The sequence below is a fragment of the Orbicella faveolata genome, unplaced genomic scaffold (assembly GCF_042242905.1).
Source record: "Orbicella faveolata isolate gen_17 unplaced genomic scaffold, um_ofav_v1 contig_13, whole genome shotgun sequence".
Taxonomy (NCBI): Eukaryota; Metazoa; Cnidaria; class Anthozoa; order Scleractinia; family Merulinidae; genus Orbicella; species Orbicella faveolata.
In genome coordinates this window covers 1,666,599-1,685,899 of record NW_028301540.1, presented here as the reverse complement: position 1 = coordinate 1,685,899, position 19,301 = coordinate 1,666,599, and the positions used below count along the sequence as shown (strand labels likewise).

General features: G+C 39.3%; 1 protein-coding gene across 4 annotated transcripts in view; it reads left to right on the top strand.

Annotated features, from left to right (window-relative positions):
* LOC110047822 (transformation/transcription domain-associated protein-like) overlaps positions 1-19,301 on the top strand; it is a 54,618-nt gene that overhangs the window by 23,502 nt on the left and 11,815 nt on the right. For 3 of the 4 annotated variants that reach the window (XM_089284000.1, XM_089283999.1, XM_089283998.1), the window contains exons 54-96: positions 11-124; positions 892-984; positions 1,568-1,638; positions 2,116-2,164; positions 2,893-2,949; positions 3,040-3,107; positions 3,488-3,599; positions 3,782-3,871; positions 4,293-4,457; positions 5,033-5,115; positions 5,763-5,832; positions 6,455-6,538; positions 6,720-6,827; positions 7,003-7,076; positions 7,491-7,590; positions 8,050-8,154; positions 8,367-8,402; positions 8,687-8,758; positions 9,256-9,360; positions 9,467-9,566; positions 9,690-9,736; positions 9,942-10,016; positions 10,286-10,363; positions 10,942-11,002; positions 11,250-11,337; positions 11,436-11,522; positions 11,925-12,001; positions 12,121-12,239; positions 13,051-13,110; positions 13,419-13,561; positions 14,243-14,345; positions 14,936-14,998; positions 15,264-15,311; positions 15,415-15,666; positions 16,167-16,283; positions 16,378-16,497; positions 16,674-16,817; positions 17,125-17,286; positions 17,789-17,947; positions 18,387-18,478; positions 18,732-18,808; positions 19,032-19,090; positions 19,192-19,287. In XM_089284000.1, the coding sequence (XP_089140126.1) occupies positions 11-124; positions 892-984; positions 1,568-1,638; positions 2,116-2,164; positions 2,893-2,949; positions 3,040-3,107; positions 3,488-3,599; positions 3,782-3,871; positions 4,293-4,457; positions 5,033-5,115; positions 5,763-5,832; positions 6,455-6,538; positions 6,720-6,827; positions 7,003-7,076; positions 7,491-7,590; positions 8,050-8,154; positions 8,367-8,402; positions 8,687-8,758; positions 9,256-9,360; positions 9,467-9,566; positions 9,690-9,736; positions 9,942-10,016; positions 10,286-10,363; positions 10,942-11,002; positions 11,250-11,337; positions 11,436-11,522; positions 11,925-12,001; positions 12,121-12,239; positions 13,051-13,110; positions 13,419-13,561; positions 14,243-14,345; positions 14,936-14,998; positions 15,264-15,311; positions 15,415-15,666; positions 16,167-16,283; positions 16,378-16,497; positions 16,674-16,817; positions 17,125-17,286; positions 17,789-17,947; positions 18,387-18,478; positions 18,732-18,808; positions 19,032-19,090; positions 19,192-19,287 (4,083 nt within the window). The remainder of the gene's footprint in view (positions 1-10; positions 125-891; positions 985-1,567; positions 1,639-2,115; positions 2,165-2,892; positions 2,950-3,039; positions 3,108-3,487; positions 3,600-3,781; positions 3,872-4,292; positions 4,458-5,032; positions 5,116-5,762; positions 5,833-6,454; positions 6,539-6,719; positions 6,828-7,002; positions 7,077-7,490; positions 7,591-8,049; positions 8,155-8,366; positions 8,403-8,686; positions 8,759-9,255; positions 9,361-9,466; positions 9,567-9,689; positions 9,737-9,941; positions 10,017-10,285; positions 10,364-10,941; positions 11,003-11,249; positions 11,338-11,435; positions 11,523-11,924; positions 12,002-12,120; positions 12,240-13,050; positions 13,111-13,418; positions 13,562-14,242; positions 14,346-14,935; positions 14,999-15,263; positions 15,312-15,414; positions 15,667-16,166; positions 16,284-16,377; positions 16,498-16,673; positions 16,818-17,124; positions 17,287-17,788; positions 17,948-18,386; positions 18,479-18,731; positions 18,809-19,031; positions 19,091-19,191; positions 19,288-19,301) is intronic. The other variant, XM_089284001.1, reaches the window with a different exon arrangement.

Here is a 19,301-nt window from a genome sequence, read left to right as displayed (position 1 = left end):
TTTGTTTCAGATTGGAAGTCCCTTAAGAGCGCCACTGTTGAAGTTCCTGATTTGTTATCCCACTCAGACAGTGGATTATTTCCTACTGCAACTTGCAGGATCTCAAATGAACCGTCTGCTTATGGTGAGGGAAACACTTGTTTTATTTTTAATTGATCTAATATTATTAATTCACATGTGTCTTCGGGTTTCTACATCAAAAATTTGGGAATCAGTTCCTTTTAGCCTAAGAAACCTGCGATATAATTCTTAAGAATCAGTATAAGCAGCACCTCTTAAATACTTAAAATATATTAAATCATTACATAGCTACAAGTGACTATTATTGAATTAATAATAGTCACTTGTAGCTATGTAATGTATGTATATTTTTCTGTGATGTATTTTTAGCAGTGTATGTTTTTTGTATTGTACTTTTGTTCTACCACGTTTAGCTTAACATTGTGGTAACCAGCGCGAAAGCTCATGACTACTCTGGTTACCATGCACATGTCTTTATATTCTTTTCCATAACCATTTGTAGCAGATATTTCTCTTTTTATATTTATAATACTAACTTAAAGACTGTAAATAGTACACAATAAAGACGCTAAGTTGAGTCAGCGGATCTGATGCTGGCCGTTTGAGTGCTGTGTAGGTGTTTTGCGTTTTATGTCCTAAGCTACACTGCATGTAAACTTAGTCAACCGACCTTTATTTCAGTTTATCTATTTATGTAATACCTTAATTGGCTGCCTGGCTCCACTACCCCCTATGGTTATTTCAGCCAGCCAATACTCTGATTTAATATTTCCTTTTGTCTTTCTATAAAATGCAACTAATACTACAAATAAAGGTTGTTGTATAGTTGCAACGGAAAACGTTCTAGTTATAATTTTTTTTCTTTTTCAGTATATTCTTAGTCAGGACAACTCCAAACCTTTGAGACAAACTTTAGAGGCGCATTCCTTGAAACTAGTGAACAGCACATTCAGCATTCCACAGGTAAAGCTTGGTTTTTGCTTGTCCAGGGAGGCGTTTTAGGTTTAAGAAATTAAAACTTAAAGTTAAAGGAGCTGGGCCACGGTTTGCGCAACATGAAAAGTTTAGCCTAGATTTTTCGAGTTTGTCGTTTGTAATCCGTGTCAGTCTTCTCCATCCTTAACCATCCGTGTCCCGTTATGGTTTATAATTATCCCTTTGGTGTTTTTCTATCTTAGTGGACTATTATTTTCAGGTTTCCTTTAATTTAAAGGTAATTTTGCACGGGGCCAAAATAACTCAAAATACCGTGACTGAGCTGCTTTAACCCGTCAGTGAGTAAGACAGCTTAGAATGCTTGACTATAATCTCGCAAGGTGTCTTGATTTTGCCATATTTTACTGTAGAAAATAAGCAGACAGTTTTTTGTAAGAATTGTCTTGCAAACGTGCTTTCACGTCATTTTTGAGAAAAAGTATTTTTTTACCACTTTTACTTCTGAGAAATGATTGAAGTTATTTTCCGTAAGAAAGCTTCAGCAGCCATTTTCGAATATCGCCTTCATTGGATTCTCAATGTGTTTTACTTCGTTTTCTTTGTTATTTAGCCCCCTGAGGACCAAGTTTCAGCTGTTCAGAAAAAGATGGAGTTACAAAACCAAGGAATTCAGATCATCAGGTTATCTTGCTCTCATGTTTTGATGTACTTCATTGCTCCTTGATCTTACCTTGCTCTTAAAAGCAGGTGGCCTCATGGTTTGTGCGCTCGTCTGCGGAGTCGAGCGTTATGTTGTATTCTTGTGCCAGACACTTTATTCTTACAGTGCCTCTCTCCACCCAGGTGTATAATTGAGTAACGGGGGTAACCCTGCGATGGACTAGCATCCCATCCAGGGGAGGGGGGGGGGGGGGGGGGGGGAGAGGAGTAGTAGAAATATTCCTGGTCGCTCTATGCCACAGAAACGGAGATAAGTTCTGGCCTGATGCGCCACCTGGCCCGTATGCAGACTTTACCTACCTACCTCTGTATGATCTGACAAGCTGTTCCATTCATAAATAATTCGTCTAAAATAGCGGTACTTAGAAACAATGCTCATAGCATTAGCTACATAGTAAGGTGTGTGAATTCTAATCTTTGTGCATGCTCTCTCGTCAGGTTGTTGGTGAAGTTTAATGATTCCTGGCTTCCAGAGCATCCTGTTTTGGTAAGTGCTACCTACAAAAATTTGTGGATTAGCTTTGCGTCAATTCTGTTTTGTTTTTGTTTTTTTCATCATACAGACGCTAGCACGAAAGGGTCATTATCACTTGTGACGATATCTGATTAAAACTGTAACAAGCTCGTCAATTCAAAATGTCGACTTAATCGTCTCACATAAAAAAGCAAAAAGTGATTTCGACATTGCAACAAACATTTGACAATTTTGATACAAATCTGAAGAAAATTCACAAACCCTAGTATAGTGGTTGATAATTTGTTCCTATAATTATTATAATTCATTTCCATCCTTGCGTTTATTAGCCATCTTCATTTCGGATTGACAATTCTACAGAATCCAACCATTGTCTGGTCCCCCATCAGGATAATATCATAAATCTCAGGGAGGGCTCGAAAAAAAACTTCATTTCCAGCTAGCCCTTTGGACAGGTAGCTCTGGAGTTTTTGTTGCCCTGGGCAAGTACGAGTGTGCTTTTTTGCGATTTCGTTGGCCGACAACTTGGCTGAGCCTTTGCCCATTGGGCAAGTGAGAATGAAAAGTTACTCGCCCTTCAGGAAAAGATACTTGTCCCGTAAGAACGGACGCCATTTTTGCCAACCCTGTATTCTGTTTTAAGCTTTTCAAATCATGCTACGAATAGATGACTAACCCGGAAATCTACTTTAATTTATTTAGTAATTTTTTAAATATTTTGTTTTTACTTTTTACGCTAGATTGGCCATCTTCGACGAATCTGGGTGTCAAGCAGTTTTCAGGATCGACTCAAGAAGGTGCAGCCGTGTTCTGATCTGAGATACTTTGCACTATTTGTAATCCATTCTATGGACTGGTTTTTTAAAATTTTATTTTTGGCATTTTAGGATGGAACGCCAATTCATCGCTGGAGGGAACCCAAACTCCTTGCCAAATGTTTGCTGAACTATATCAAGTAAGTTGGTCATGGCGTCATAATGCGCCTTATCATGTGTTAGCGTGGAACGTGTGTTAGACAGGGTTACACCAACTCTTAAAACTGAAAGTACTATAATGCTTGTTGTCTTCAATTTTAATTCCGTGGATCTGTGTATTTAAGTCTTTCTTGCAAAGTGCTTCATCTGTGAAGTCCATACATTTTGCAGCATACTCCACATGTGATCTTGCTTACTGCGAATCTTCCATAGCTTGTTGTTAGAAGTATCTTACTGGAAGGTGGAAGGCCATGGGTTTCGCTGCCATCTGGTGTTTTTTATTAATTAAACATTAATTCCGTGTGCTGAGGATTTAGATTTTGAAGTTGGTACTGTAACTGACCTCTGCCCTTGACTGCAGGCACCGCCCATCTGAAGTGGAATTACTGTTCCAGTTACTCCGTGTGTTCACCATCAGGCACGTACCTGATTTCCATTTTTTGAGGAAATTTTTGGAAGAAACAGTAGCGAAGGTAGGCATGTTTTTTTTTTCCTGTAACGTAAGGCACAAAGATAGCAAATCAATGGAGTCTCTTCATTTACGTTTTACCTTACAGGATAAGTGAGCTCAAAACATACCACACTTTGCTACAATGATTTATAAATTAGCAGGAATATTGGTAACATTATTGCTGGTGTTAATCGTCTTTCCCAGGGTTACTCAGTTGAGCAAAAGAGAGCTGTCTTCTTCAAATTCGTGGAGCTGTTTCATGATCAGAATTTTCCACAAGAACTTAAAGCCAAGGTATCTATCAACCTATCATTATTTACTGAATCTTTCCATGTTCTTGCTCGCTGATTAGTAGCGATGAAGAAAGTGTATAGAGCAGCCATTTTCCACACTCTGTAAACTGTGTACTAACATTACTACGTGTTTTCCTTTCGCTCAGGAGGTCTTTCATAAGATTGGTCTGGCCAAATCTTCTCCAAAGTTTTAGGGTCCCTTAAGGATCTTAAGTTTTATGGTTCATAGTCTCAGTTTACGATCTGAAACTAATAATGAGATCACCAGCGTGTGCAATTGTTCGCTCTTTGTAAAGATCTAACCATTCATAGATGTCATAAAGAACCTTACCCAGCACAGTAGTCTCAAAGGAAGTGCATTGAAAACACCCTGTGAGTGATATACTAGTAAGTGTTTTCTTGTGTGTTTTTGCTTTCTTCAGGCCTTGCAGTATGTACTAATCCCCATGTTTCAAGTGTCGTTTGAACGTGGAGAGGGTGATGCCCTGATAGGCGGACCCCCCAGCCCAGAACAGGACAGTAACGAAAATGTCATCAGTGTGTTTGTGTGCAAGGTGGTGGATCCAGATAATCCATTTGGAACATCCGTAAGTCAAAGACTGTAGCTATTTCTCTTACAGTAATGGTAGCCATGCCAGGCAGACCGCCACAACCTGAACTTTATTGTAAACTCATATACATCATGCATGAATAGGGAAATAACACCATAAGCGAGGTTTGTAGATGAGACGAACAAAACATACAGTGCTTACTAGAAATGTTTTGGGTGGGCGAGTGGGAAAAGGTTAGTAGTGGCGGACGCAACAAAAATAACTGCCCGCCAAAGGTCACACGACCCATTCCCAGGCTCCTTCCCTCCAGCGCCTTTTCAAGTTTTTCGTTTCACTCAGTGTAGAATAACATTTGTGACTTTCAAAAGTAAGAGCGTGTCTTTTTAGGATGTTGTGCACTTCATTCGCTTACAAATTTAAAATTGCTTTCTTCTCATGCGGCCAGGGAGGTGCAACACCCAAATCAATCTTACTTACACTTGTATCGCTCTTTCCATGCATACCACAATTATCTGAGAAGCATGTGTGTGGCGGTGTAATGTCTGAGGTTATGAGTGCCTTATTGGCGTATTATATGAACCGAGGCAAGTTTAATCGTTTTGCTATTTCAGGATGCCGTGCGAATTCTGTTGCTGCAGTTCTCAGCTTTGCTTGTAGAGCATGCCTCACAGCATATCCATGATGCTGCAAATAAGTAAGTTGAATCTAAATCATAGTTTTAACTCTTATTGTGTAGCTATACTCCGTAGAGTACAAATAAAACATTGCCGTAACCTTGCTTCTGAGAAGAAAGCATTACCTTTAAAGGGGGAGAAAATTACCATCTACTTCTCTCTGATTCTTATTAAAACGATGGCAAAATCAGTCGCCTATTCCAACTATAGGAAGCTCAAGCAAACCACGACGGCAACGGCAACGAGAACGTCACCGAACAAAAGGTTTAATGAGCAAAACTATAGCTGTGCACGTGCGTTATAAATGAAATCTTTGTGCATTTCGTTGCCGTCCTTTCTGCAAAACAAGAACATGAAATGATCAAGTTCTGCGTATTTTGGAGCGGCTAATTTTTCGCATTTTTATTTGGAATTGAACGCTGGCGTTACATATTTAGTTTGAGCTCGTTCTGAGACCGATAGGCGCACTAAACAGATCTAAACAATTAAGAAATTCGAAGGTAAAATATAGGCGTTGTCCTCGGGGTCACCTTTGTCGTTGCTTAAGCTTTCTGATAAAGCGAGCTTTATGACAACTGTTATGTTTTATGACAACTCTGGCCTTTTTGTATGCATTGTTATCGTTATTTCTTTGTCATAAGGTAACTGTTTTCTTGTTCTTGTAAAGGCGTCAAGGAATAAAGTTACGTCGTCTGATGACATTTGCCTGGCCTTGTTTGCTGTCCAAACAATGCGTGGTAAGGTTCTTGTTTTTCTGTGTTGCTTTCCTAAAGATATCGTTAATCCAAAAGAAGAGGAACTCAATTTGACTGACTGAGAAATACATAGAATCCTCTAACTATCATTTAGAATTCCAATTCTCGATTCTCGTGTAATTGGAATCACCACTAACCAGTCCTTGACATTTTCTGGTTTTTCTACAACAATTTATGTCAGGACAATGGGACATAGACATGGAGATAGCAATTTTTCTTGGACAATTTTGTCTAAGGGAGAAGGGAGTAATTAGGTTAAACCTATGTGAAGCACCAACCAAGGCCAGATCACAACACCGCGAACAACATGCCCTACTCTTTGCGATAATTGTGTCGGTTCTTTAACGTCCCCTGCTGACCATGTAACACTGAAGATGCATGAGACAGGGCCTACGGTTTAAAGTCCTTATCCGGGAAGACTTGAACGTCTAACCATTTGCAGATGTAATTCCAAAGGCAGCAAATTCTCCTCAGTCATTTTAAGACCTTGAGTGTTGGTCCGGTCTGGGGCTCGAACCCGAGACCTCCTGCACAGCAGTCTGGCGCTCAACCAGCTGAGCTAACCAGGGGTCGGACAATCTGATTTTGCTGTTTCTCCTTTTAGGACCCATCCACCAAGTACCACGGACATTTGTTACTTGCCCACATCATTGCAAAGTTTGCTATTCACAAGAGAATTGTGCTGCAGGTAAGATGGCTCTTTAGAAAACTGAGGAGAGAAAAAACTTGTTTGTATGTAATTCGTACAGCAAAGATACTTATTTGTTTTGACGAAACCACAAGCAGTTCTTTCACTTTGATGTGAATGTAACAAGACGTTGCCGTGGTTACGGCGTACTTATTTCAAATGTGATATCCTGCACTATTAGGTATTCCACAGCTTGCTGAAGGCTCATGCAGTCGAGGCTCGTGGTGTCGTCAAACAGGCTCTTGATATTTTAACACCAGCTATGCCAGCAAGAATGGAAGACGGAAATGTAAGTTATAACTTCTTCATCTTCTTCTATTCATTTTAACTACTTATTAACCAAAAGTGAGGTCTTCACGGGAAAATCTCAGACCTCGACCGTGTTATGTCGGCTACAAGAAGAAGCCATATGATAACGTTTGTTATTGATTAGCTTGAAATGCCAGTTATTGAATTTCTTCCAGGCGAAGTTAACTCACTGGACAAAGAAGATCATTGTGGAAGAAGGACACACAGTGGCACAACTGGTTCACATGCTGTATGTTACGATATTCGTACTTAAAAAAAAAACAAAGTTATTTCAGCACACGCAATTAACAGCTGGAAGGAAAATCGTAGTTTTCCATCACAATTCCTACTCCTGTGTCAACTATAGCTGAGAATTTAAGTGAGCCTGCAGTGTTCTGCTGAGTTGCTTTGCAACAGGACATGTGCTTTATGGCATTATGATGACGTGACACCAACCAATGTTTGAAATACTTCGAAGTACTCTCGCTGTTTTTTATTGGATGACAGGACTCGGAAATTCTAGAATAATGCGATGAAACTTTGCCAAAAACAAATTATGACACTTGTTCATTCAACTATTATGGTGTACTTGTACGTAGTTGTACAGTGTAAGGGTGTAAGGTTTAATGTTGGAAGGTGACTGAAGGTTTTTGTTTTCTTACAGGACGTTACTGGTTCGACATTATCGAGTATACTATCCAGTAAGAATTCACCTGATTCAGCACATGGTTAGTGCTATGCAAAGGCTTGGATTCACTGCCAATGTAAGTGTCGAATTTCTAGTTTTATTTCTACGGCCCTATCAAGAGTACGCCGGAGAAATTTGAAAACGTAACTTTATTTCTACGGTTACTGATCCGTCACGAAAACTGAGCTTTTCGAAAACGCTCTTCAAACCGGAGGAATTTGAAAACGGAGCTTTTCGAAAACGATGACGTCACGGTAATCATGTGAATGTCTTGACCGAGTGTTCCTCAATCACAAATCCAAAATGACCGGTGATTGACGCGTTTTTAAATTTCTCCGGCGTAGTGTGGGCGGACAATATTTGATGCGTTTTCAGATTAAAAAACACCGTTTCCAGATTTCTCCGGCGTAGTGTGGGCGTAGCATATGTTATCTTGCAAAATATGAGGCAATAATCTAATAAAACTGCACTGTAACCTTGGGATGTGGTGGGGAATTTCTGCTGCTAAAATTCACTTCCAATTGTTTTAATTTAGGCTTCCATTGAACACCGCAAACTTGCTGTAGACCTGGCTGAAGTGATTTTAAAATGGGAACTGCAACGAATCAAGGACGATCAAGAACAAACGACAAGTTCAGAGGTAAGGTATCTTGTGTAGAATGAGGTTCCGTCTGGACTAGCGTGTCTGTGTTTAGTACAGAGGCTGTGAAGAGCTTCATTTGTAAGATGTCACAGCAACAACGTTAACGTAAATAAAAACAGTAAGCGTGTACCACTAAAGATTGGTAATCTAGAATACACAGTTTATAAAGTTGCGCGTTAATCTTAGATTTTTCAATTTTTGCTTTTCAGCAGACAGAACCATCCACTCCTGTAACAGCATCACAAGTAAGTGCCATTGGCTTTGTGAGCCCTCGCGAAGTCGTTTAACTTGTTATTTGTGATTGCCTATTGCATTGCTGCTGCAAATTACTCAAACATGCTAAAGGCATTTGAAGTATCACACTTAAGAACTTAAGAAAGATATGTTGTAAGAAGTGTCTCGGACATCATAACACCTCGTTCTTTTCCATATGGTAAGTTGATGTCTTTTTAGAAGGTTTTTAAACATACAGTTCACGAGATACCCATCGGGTTCATTGATTTCTCAAGTGATGTGTTCTCATCTTTAGGTGGGAAGTGTTAAGCGGCCATCTGAAGACTCTGCAACACCAGAAACAAAGAGAACAAGATCAATGTCGCAGGTTAGACATTGATGTTAATATCCACTTAACACGTATTTGTTCTTGGTAACCTGTATACTGAAATGCTCTAGTTCAGCATTGATTTGGAGAACGAGAAAGCTTTGGTCTTCTCAAATCTGTGGGTCTTGAATTATTCATTTTTCTGAGAATTGAAAAACTGAAAATGAATTTTTACAAAATTTCTGATAAAAAACCCGTTATTGATTGTCAAAACAGAGAAATGTAGTGGCCATAAAGGCGACTAAACAAGAATTTGTGGTTGCCAAGGATGAAATGTTAGTCGCGTTGGCGACCGTATCAGTCGCAATTTCGAACCCTGATAAATGGTAGATCTGAGCATAATTCTCCTTTTTATATCTACTTGATTTTTTTAATGCGTACCCTCTTACATTGTGCAGGTATGGTCCTGCTTGTAACCACGAATGTATGTGTAGTCATTTTGGTAGAGATTGAATAAATGACTCGTAGTTTAATGTGTTTACGTTGTTTGGATACAGAGCACAGCGTCTCGGGTAGCAGTTCAGGAAAGTCAGATCAAGTCTCCGTTGGAGAAGCACCATGCTGATGCTGTGGTCAACTTCCTACTCAGAATTGCTTGTCAGGTAAAACTTAGCAAGCTTAATCTTACAATACACGGATTAATAAAATTAAACGATAAACCTGTCAGGACGTGAAAATATTTCTTTAATACAGTGTGTTACATTGTAGGTTAATGAACCCTCCACCACCATGGGATCCCCTGGTGAAACTCTGTCACGGCGCTGTGTTGCGTTACTGAAGACCGCGCTGAGACCAGATGTGTGGCCAGGTGGGTGATTAATGAGTACTGACAGGGTAGGGGTTGGGCTACCTGGTTGGGCTACCTAAGCTGGAGTAGATTGATTATGAGTAAAATTGAAAGAGTTTGTCGATAGCATTTGTCTTTTTTTAGGAACTGATTTGCGAGTGGGATGGCTGGACAAGATTCTGGTTACAGTGGTAAGTGACAGTTTGCCTGTTTCTGAATAAACCAAACATTTGTTCGGGATGTCTGGTTTAAATCTTCAAAGTCACGGACTCATTTTCCTCTGTTTTGCTTTTGCTGGGATGCGCTTTTTAACCGGTCGTATTCTATCGCTTGCAAGTTAAACGTGCAAAAGTAAAAGTAAATAATATAAACTAATTGTCACGTTATTCTTTGTAGGATCAAACACCAGCTGCCAACTATGCCAATGTCTGCACAGCTATCGAGATCTTAACTTATCTGTTGTCAGTTCTGGTAAGTGAAAATACTGTATGGTGTCCTAAAAGAAACTGTGGTTCTTCATAACAGTAATTTTGGCCCTAGTTAATAGACTTTCAGTGCAAGTTTTTAAATGTTGGTGAACAGAGGCTGTTAAGGGGTAGCCATAATCAACTGGAATCCATTGTTGATTCTTAGCGTCCAATCGTCGTAAACATCGCGGGTTCAGCCGAGCTCTCTGACCAATAAGTGCTTAGTGCCACGATCGTTCACAGCGTTTCTCTGATATGACATTTCTCTTTCAGCCACAACAAACCATCCTGACATTGTTTAAACCTCTTCAAAGAGGCATAGCCACATGTATGACATGCCAAAACACCAAGGTACTACTACTGTAATGTTGAACTACAAAGTACAGTATTTATTACCAATCGTAACTCTGTTTAAACCTCTTCAGAGAGGCATAGCCACATGTATGACACGCCAAAACACCAAGGTTCTGCAGTGATAAACTACAAAGTACGGTGCGCATTGCAAATATAATAAATAAAATAAAAAGAAATTGTAATATTCAGAGAAGGAATCACATCAGCTCTAGCTGGTTTTCATGCGTGCCCTCTCTCCTGGTCGAATTGGAATTTGGAGATATTGGTTTTTGTGGAGGGAGGAAAACTGAAGAGCCCGGAGAAAAACCCTCGGAGCAAGGCGAGAACCAAATATATGTAAATACATGTAAACAAACAGTTTTGAAAAATGTAAATTGAGAACTGCTTTTGTAACCCTGTAGTGAAACTGATTTCTTTCTTAGTCATTACACCTCAGCAGTCAACTATTACGTGTTTTAACCAAGTTCAAAAGGTTTTGATATGAATGTCATATTGGTGTTGAACACATTCACCACACGACAGAGGTCACACAATGTTTACAACCTCTCACAATGTGTTAACTTTATCAACTGCAGGTCATCCGTGCTATCCACACACTCCTGGCCAGACTGATGACTCTGTTTCCACTGGAATCAGGTATTATCAATTTATTCTTGAACTCGTATTATAGAGTTTCTAGTTCTTGCGCGGAAAACTTCGGGTGTCAAATGAACTGAGTTGATGGAAACTTCGATCTGATAGTTAGGACAATCGCGTCGATTGGTGTTCGCTACATGGAGAGGTGTACGGTTTTTTTTTTTTTTCCTTAGAGCTTTGTAACAAATAGATGGATATCTAAACCACCACAGGACGTTTTTCGTAAACCCTGTGTCTCTTTTTGTAGCTACAGCAACTTCAAAGTATGATGAATTAGAAACCCTGTACGGCAACATTGGCAAAGTGATATATGATGGTCTCACAAACTACGAAAGGTAACTATGTTGTTGTACTCTTCAATTTTCCAATTTACATCAGTTGTGTGGGTCAAGTTCTTGTTTCTGTATATAACGTTCTTATTGTGTACCCTCAGGTCTGCGAATGGAGCAACTTCTATTTTCTACGGGCCTCTGATGATGCTTAAAGCTGCATGCATGCACAATCCTTCATACATCGATAGGTAAGTTGACATTGTTTTGTAAAAATACCTTTACTTTAAACTCTATGGTGAATCGTAACAGTGTATAAGTCTTTCTCAAACTCATTGATAATTCATCAAGCGAAAACAAAGAAAATCACAACCGTGAAGGAGGTTTGGATACCTGGTCTTAATTAGCATAGAATTTGACGATTTTACTTCTCCGTTTACTCCTTTAATTTTTGTTTCGATTGAGAAGATATATCAAACACTCGAGACAGTGTTTCATCGGCTATCCAAACACCTCGAATCTCGTCAAAAATACTCCGCTGCGCATCGTATTTTCAACTCTCTTCTCGGTGTTAGGATATCCCTATGAAACACAGCCTCTCGTTGTTGATATATTACTTCACTACTCATATCTTAATAATCTTTTCTGTTTAGATTAATGAATCCGTTTTTCAAGGCGCTACAAAGAATGCATAAGGATCATATAAACGCGGTTCTTGGCGAAAGTACAGGTATGAATGCTCGTCTACAGGATGCTATCATCAGTTAAATCGTTATTTCTTTATGATGATTGGCAGGAGGAGAAAACCGCAGGTTCCACCATTTTAATTGTATTTTTTTTTTTCCTTAGGCGCTAGTGACATGTTGATTCTGTGTTTGGAGTTAATCCGTGGTCGGTTGGGAGTGATGAGTGCCGAGATCAGAAAGCTCTTCTTTATCATCCTCACAACGCTGATTGAAAAATCACCCGTGAGTAGAACACAACTTCATTGCCTCTTTTGACGCCAGGATCAAAATTATTTCCTCTTCAACCAAGGCATTGTAAGACAAGCGAAATGACAAGATAAGAACGCAAACCGTTAATTTTTGGTCGCTATCTGAGGGCGAAGACTTAAAGTTTACATTTTACCAAAATGGGCAACGAATAAAAGGCAAATAAATAGCAAGTGCGAAAAAAATAACCCTTAACCTGAGCAACTCACATTCCTGCTTGGGACACGTAACACTGTTAATAACTATAAATTGAGACGCAATAATGACATTCGTCTAGTACTGTATAACAGTGAACTTGGTAGAAATAGCGTAATGTATAGGAGCCCTATGGTATGGAATGTTATCCATAAACTCATCAGGGAAACTTCATCTTCACAGCTTTTTAAAGGAAGACTTAAAATGCTTCCAGGTCTCTCGACCATATCCAATTTGAAAAAGGGGCTTGCTTAATTAATTCTAAAAACCCAGAGTTTTTATATTTCTTTCTTTGTAAAATATTAGGTTAGTTACATTTTATGGCAGGTCCACACCAGCCCTAAGGTTGCCATATTCAGACCTGTCTTATCACAAATTATTTGTATGTATGTAAAACTTAAGAAAACTTAGAAACTAAGTAATGAACCGAAAAATACATTTTCGCTATGGAAAATTGTTGCATGATGTTTCCGTTACCTCTTTTTCTTTTGATTATGACAAAGATTGGCCTGAGACTCTGGCATTATGCTTGGACGTTAACTCCTCGTGCGATTTTTTTACAACTTCTCTCTCATCTGCTGTTACTTTTCAGGACTCAAAGCTTCTTCGAGCCATTACCAAGATCGTAGAGGATTGGATAAAGACCAAAATGGTGAGCTCACAATCTGACATTATACGGTGTCAGGAGGGCATAAAACGCAAGAGAGTTCATCACTCACGGCTTAGTAATCCCAGGAGGGTCAAGAATCAGCCAATCATGTGACACGTATGTTACTCACGTGGGCAGCACATGTGGCTTTGCACGTATGATAACATTAGCCGCGAGAGAACTGGTTACCATATCTAAAAATAACTTGTGGGAATAAGGCTTAAATGAGAGATGAAGTCTCTCACTCTTCATCTTCTCTTTGCTGTATCAAATATCGTGATATGTTTGTTTAAGTCAATGTTTCTTTTCAGACTCAGCTGACAATTCAACGACTGCCGACACTTAGAGAGAAGTCCTTGCTGTTGGTCCGAATGATGGTTAATTACGAGAAGAGGTTTCCAGAAGATTTTGAATTACAAGCACAGTTCTTAGAGCTTGTCAATTATGTCTACAGGTGAGAGAATGAACAGAATTTTACTTCGAAATTTATCTAAGTTTTGCATGGCTAATTTGACTTGTAAAAGGAAAACATTATTATTATTATTATTATTATTATTATTATTATTATTATTATGAAAATTTTTATAGCGCCATTTCCCAATGGTTCAATGGCGCTTTACAAGAAATTAAATCTATAAACAAATACCTATTGTAAAAAGTTAAGAAAATGTCAAAACCAGTTAAAAAATAAAAAGATATGTAATTAACTTTAAGAAATGCTTGTTTAAAAAGCTACGTTTTCAGTTTACTTTAAAAAATGTTCGTAGAAGACGAGTCTTTAATATCTTTTGGAAGTACGTTCCACACAGTTGGAGCCAACACCGCAAATGAACGGCCCCCGTAGCCTTTTAAACTGAAAATTTTAATTCTTTTAAAAATCATAAATTTAACTTCTATAAGCATTTGCTGTTGCAAGGTTACATTTGAATTGTAAGACAATACTACAATTTTATTGCTTAGGCATTTAATTTATCAATGAAAGACAGATATCCATTATTCAGGGAACAATGAAAATATACACGTGTTTACAATATGAACTCTGCTAATAGTTATAAACACAAGCGTGGAACTATACACAAAAATTGATGCTTTGAAGTGTTTACTTTGTAAACATTTTATTTGTGTTTATTTGCAGAGATGAGACCCTGGTGAGCACTGAACTGGCTTCCAAACTTGAGCCTGCATTTTTATCTGGTCTGCGATGTATCCAGCCACAAATCCGATCAAGATTTATGGAAGTAAGACACTGTTTATGTTAGTTAGTCTGTTAGTACCAAGTTGGTAACCTCTCCTGGCTGACTGTCATGCAAGTCGTTGGTTCTGATACTTTAGTGGTACACTGTAACACTGTATGATTCTCTGTAATCGTGTTATCTGTTATTCTGACAATGAATTGTCTTAGAGCGGTTTTCAATTGAGCGTCGTAAAACCAAAACCGAAGTAATCGCTCTGGTCAATCACAAAGGACACAAACAATCCAGTGAACCAATCAAAACTCCAAGTAATTACACGTGTTGCTGACGCAAAAGCGCGAGAAAACATGTGCGAGTGAAACCGGATTGGTTTTGGTCTTAGTCCTGATTGGATGAAAAAGTGGCGCGAATTTTCTTAAACCAATCGGGTGGCGTAGTATGTGCAATACCTAGACACCCAAATGAAAACCGCTCTAACAAGAAATCGTGGAATTAATGTTTTCGAATTTGGACACAAGTGGATTAGCGAAAGATTTAGAGGGAACCATGTTAGAATTCTGTGTTTTAATGATCAAGAAAACACACTGACGTTGCGAAGTTTGAATTTGATAACATGTTTGATTCCTTTATCACAGGTTTTTGATAAAACAATGAAGAAGAAGTTGTACGATCGACTGCTTTATATCTTCTGTTCTCAGGTAAGATTATTTGACGTCCTTCAGCTTCATCGCGGTGCGTGACTCTTAATTGCGGGACGGCTTTTTTCTTAATATGGTCACGCGTGTAATGTTTACTAATCCACCCGCGTCCACACTAATCCGTTACGAAAGCGGAGCTTTTCGAAAACCCTCTACAAACCGGAGGAAATTGAAAAGGCCGGCTTTGCATTTTCGTGTGGACGGAAAACATTTTGAAAACGGGGCTCTTCGAATATGATGAAATTTCTTTTGGCTCGTCTTACAGAACTGGGAAGCAATGGGCCCTCACTTTTGGATTAAACAGTGTATTGAGGTACGTAATGACACATGTTGGCTTCAAGCAGAGCCATTTTGTACTATGTCAGTAGGAGCTATGTCGCAATTCCCATCTAATGGCCAATTTTGTCTTGTTCCAGCTTCTTCTGGCCGTGTCTGCGTGCGAGAGGCCCGTAACACCTTCCAGTACATTCAGTATGCTTCCATCAGTGACGTCATTCCTCCGGGCCGCAGACAACCAACTGAGTAAGGAAATTCTGAAACATGCTCAGGAGAAGGCTGCAGTCTCCGAGGGAAACAAAGAGGAAAAGATGGAGACAGGCACCAGTGCTGCCGAGAACAACAAAGAAAAAGACGCATCGCTTTGCCTTTTTGAGATTGACGATTCTGAGGTACATATTAATTAGCAAACAAATTGTTAAATTCTCCATGGAGAAATTAAGACACGTCGTAATACAGACGTTTAAGAATGCAACCATTTCCAGTGATTCCAACCCCGACCAGAATGTTTTTTATTTGTTTCAATTACTATTATGAATTGATAGAGCAGTTTTCAATTGAGTGTCGCAAAACCAAAACCAAAGTTATCACTCTAGCCAATCACAAAAGACGCAGACAATCCAATGAACCAATCAAAACTCGAAGTAATCACATGTAGCTGACGCGAAGCGCGGGAAAACGTGTGCAAGCGAGTCACGATTAGTTTTGATTTTACTTCTGATTGGATGAAAAAGTGGCGTGAGTTTGTGTCTGTTTGTGTCTTTCGACCCTCAAATGAAAACCGCTCTAAAACAGCTATTGAAACCTTTCCTTGTGCGTCACAATTCGGAGTTAAATTTACAACAAAGCGTATCGGGAAGCCACTAAGGTTTGATTTTCCTTCGTGATGTAGAAACTTCTGACCGCGATGGACAAAGAGATTGGGTCCAGTCGACTAAAGGAGATCGACACTGTACAGTTATTCGCTGAGAAGCATGGGAAATTCATTGACAAGCTTCGTGAGGCCAAGGTAAGGTATATTCACAGCAGATGTAATCCTCTATCGAGATCACAGCAGTATTGAACCTAACATGTTCTTTTTTTCTCTCTCTCTGTCTTCATAGACTGCTTCGTTCCTGGGTCCCATGGCTCAACTGTGCCACAGGTACTCCAACCTCGCCCATACAGTATGGGTAGACCTGTTCCCTCAACTGTGGAATCTGCTGACTGAGAAACAACAACAAGTAAGTTACGAAATATTGTGAATTAAAAATAATATAGGAAAATTCCTTACAAGAATTACAAGAACCTGTTGAGCTATGGTATTCTCCAAATACCTCTTACAACGAAATAGTTAAACTAGAAAACAGTGATGCATTATAGTTTCTTTTCTGCGGTTGTTTACTCGCGTGTGTTGCAGGTTCTCGCTGGTGAGATCAGTCCGTTCATGTGCAGTGGAAGTCACTTGGTTCAACTTGATACTTTTCCCAGTTCAGTTCACACCATTCTTGAAGGCGTGTCCAAGTGTAGCCCCTCTGTACCTATCCGGCCCTGTATTCTCAAGGTAGGTTCATTGGTTTACACTTGCTTAACCTTTTTGTTTCCAGAGATAACTTGCAGCCGTGGATAAGATAACAGGATTGTCGTTCGAAATCGAGTCTGGATGAAACAGTAACTGGGACTGTTTTAATGAAAGCGAGTGGAAATTACTTTCCAAAGATACTGTAAATCTTTCTCAAACCAAAGTTCTGCAAAATCTCTCAATTTTATGCTTTACCACTTGTACTTATCTTCATGCCCTTCGTTTATATTCGTGTCAAGTACTATTTTGATGCAGTTTTATTCACATCAAGTGTTTGTGTTTTTTGTAGTATCTTGGTAAAACTCATAACTCGTGGCACCGTTCTGGGTTAATGCTTGAGGATTACGCCAGTCTGTGTGAAGAATATTCCAATCATCAGATTTCACATCAGCAGCAACAAGTGATCGATTTTTCGCCTTTTGAAGAGGATCCATCAGAGATAAACCAACATGTATGTAAACAAGTTGAGTTGTTTGTTGTTTTGTAGTTCAATTTTTTTGTCCGTGTGTTTTTTGTTGTCCCTCTCAGCGCCTCTGCTTGTCTGTTTGTTAATATCTATGTGGAGTAATCTTGATTTGTAATTTAACGAAATCTGCTCGCTTTTTTAGCCGTTTTTGAACTTCTCCACTCAGAATATCTTCAGTTTTTTTCTGACTGCAAGACGTCATCGTTAAGAGCTCAGCTTGCTAAAAGGTTGTGAGCGATTTACAAAATTAAAAAGCCTGTTAGACATGAGGCATGCTGAAAACGTTAGGCTCGCATTTTCAAGATTGTCCACATTGCAATCATTTCCATTTAGCGATCGTTAGTCGGTCTCACTTCGTAATGTGTTCCTGTAATTTGTCCAGTACTGTTCTACAAAATCAAAGCACTATTGTTGGGTCTACAGTGGTTGACACTTCTGCATTCATTATTATTTATAACTCATATGAAATATTACTGTTTGTAATCAGGAAACTCTGGATGCACTAGCCGAGATGTATTCACTGCTGAATGAAGAGGACATGTGGGCCGGCTTGTGGCAGCAGCGCTGTCGGTATCCAGAAACAGCCACTGCTATCGCTTATGAGACTCAAGGCTTCTATGAACAGGCGCAGTCTGCTTATGAAGTGGTAAGAGCCATCGCATGCATGTGGAACATTGTAATAGCGTGACAAGCTTCGTGAGTAGGGACGTTGCGTGACTAGGCAAGATATCTTTCTTGCTTGAACCACTTGTGCTCGTGGCTAGTCATGTGCATCGCGAGCCTGTTGCACCAGCGAACTTGTTGCAGTTGGAGCGTTCATCGGTTTGCAAGAAGGAAAGTGAAAGGGCTTACATCAAGAACGCTAAATTGAAATCTTCTCATTCACGTCTCGTACAAGCGACTTTGCTCGAAGTTCAGCTGTGCTCTTTGGTCACTGTATTTTGTACCTTTCGATGCCCTTGTTTCATCACAAATCTTGCGGCCTTTGATGAAGAAAATGTAGGATTACTGTCACTTCCCAGAGACAGAGTTAATTTGTACGGGCTTGACTGACTTTACTGTCCGTTTTCTTACTTTCTCTGAAGGTGATGAGCAAGGCTCGTGAGGAGCATAACCGTGGCCCCGCCAACCCTCAATTGACGTCAGAATACAATTTGTGGGAAGAACATTGGATCAGGTAAATAGATTTTCCCAGAAGAAGGTTTTACGAGTATTTGAATTGTCTTTCTGAAACAGGAATTGTTAGACTCGAGTTTATCTTTAGTTTTTTTAGCTTTGGATGGCATGCATTCCCGTTAGCAATGTGTTAACTCTAATCTCCATGCCAAGTGGAATCAGAATGTAATATCTCCTTATAATAACTAGAAGAAATGTACAGAGATCGTGAAGGAGAATTTGATATTGACAAGGTGGCTTCTTTCCTGTTTCAGTTGTTCCAAAGAACTCGGTCAGTGGGATTTATTGATGGAATTTGGAAAAACAAAGGGCCATGCAAATCCTTTCCTTGGTAAGTTTATGTGACATTTCATTGTCTCGAGATTGTTTATTTCATGCGTTAGTTATGATCAGTGTAAGCTTTGGACGAATGTTTTGCCGACAAGCGTTTCGTTGAAGTTTCTTTGTTTTGAAGCCATTTTACGCTGCGTATGATTTGCACTGAGTTATGTCTGGCGTTGTTGTTATCTGTCAGTTATACATGTTATAAAGCTGTTATATTTCTCTTATTTTAGTGCTTGAGAGCGCATGGCGAGTCCCTGAGTGGTCATCAATGAAGGACGCTCTAGCTCAGGTGCACATTGAACAGTTCTTTTGCTTCAAACAAATAGTTTTATTTATTTTCCTTTCACGTTATTCACTTTTTGCTGGTTTATGTTACAACTCACGTTACAGGTTGAAGTCAACTTCCCAGAATCCATTGCATACAAGTTAAACTTATATCGAGGCTACATTGCCATTTGTCACCCAGACGATCAACATCTTAACATGGTATGTACTATTTA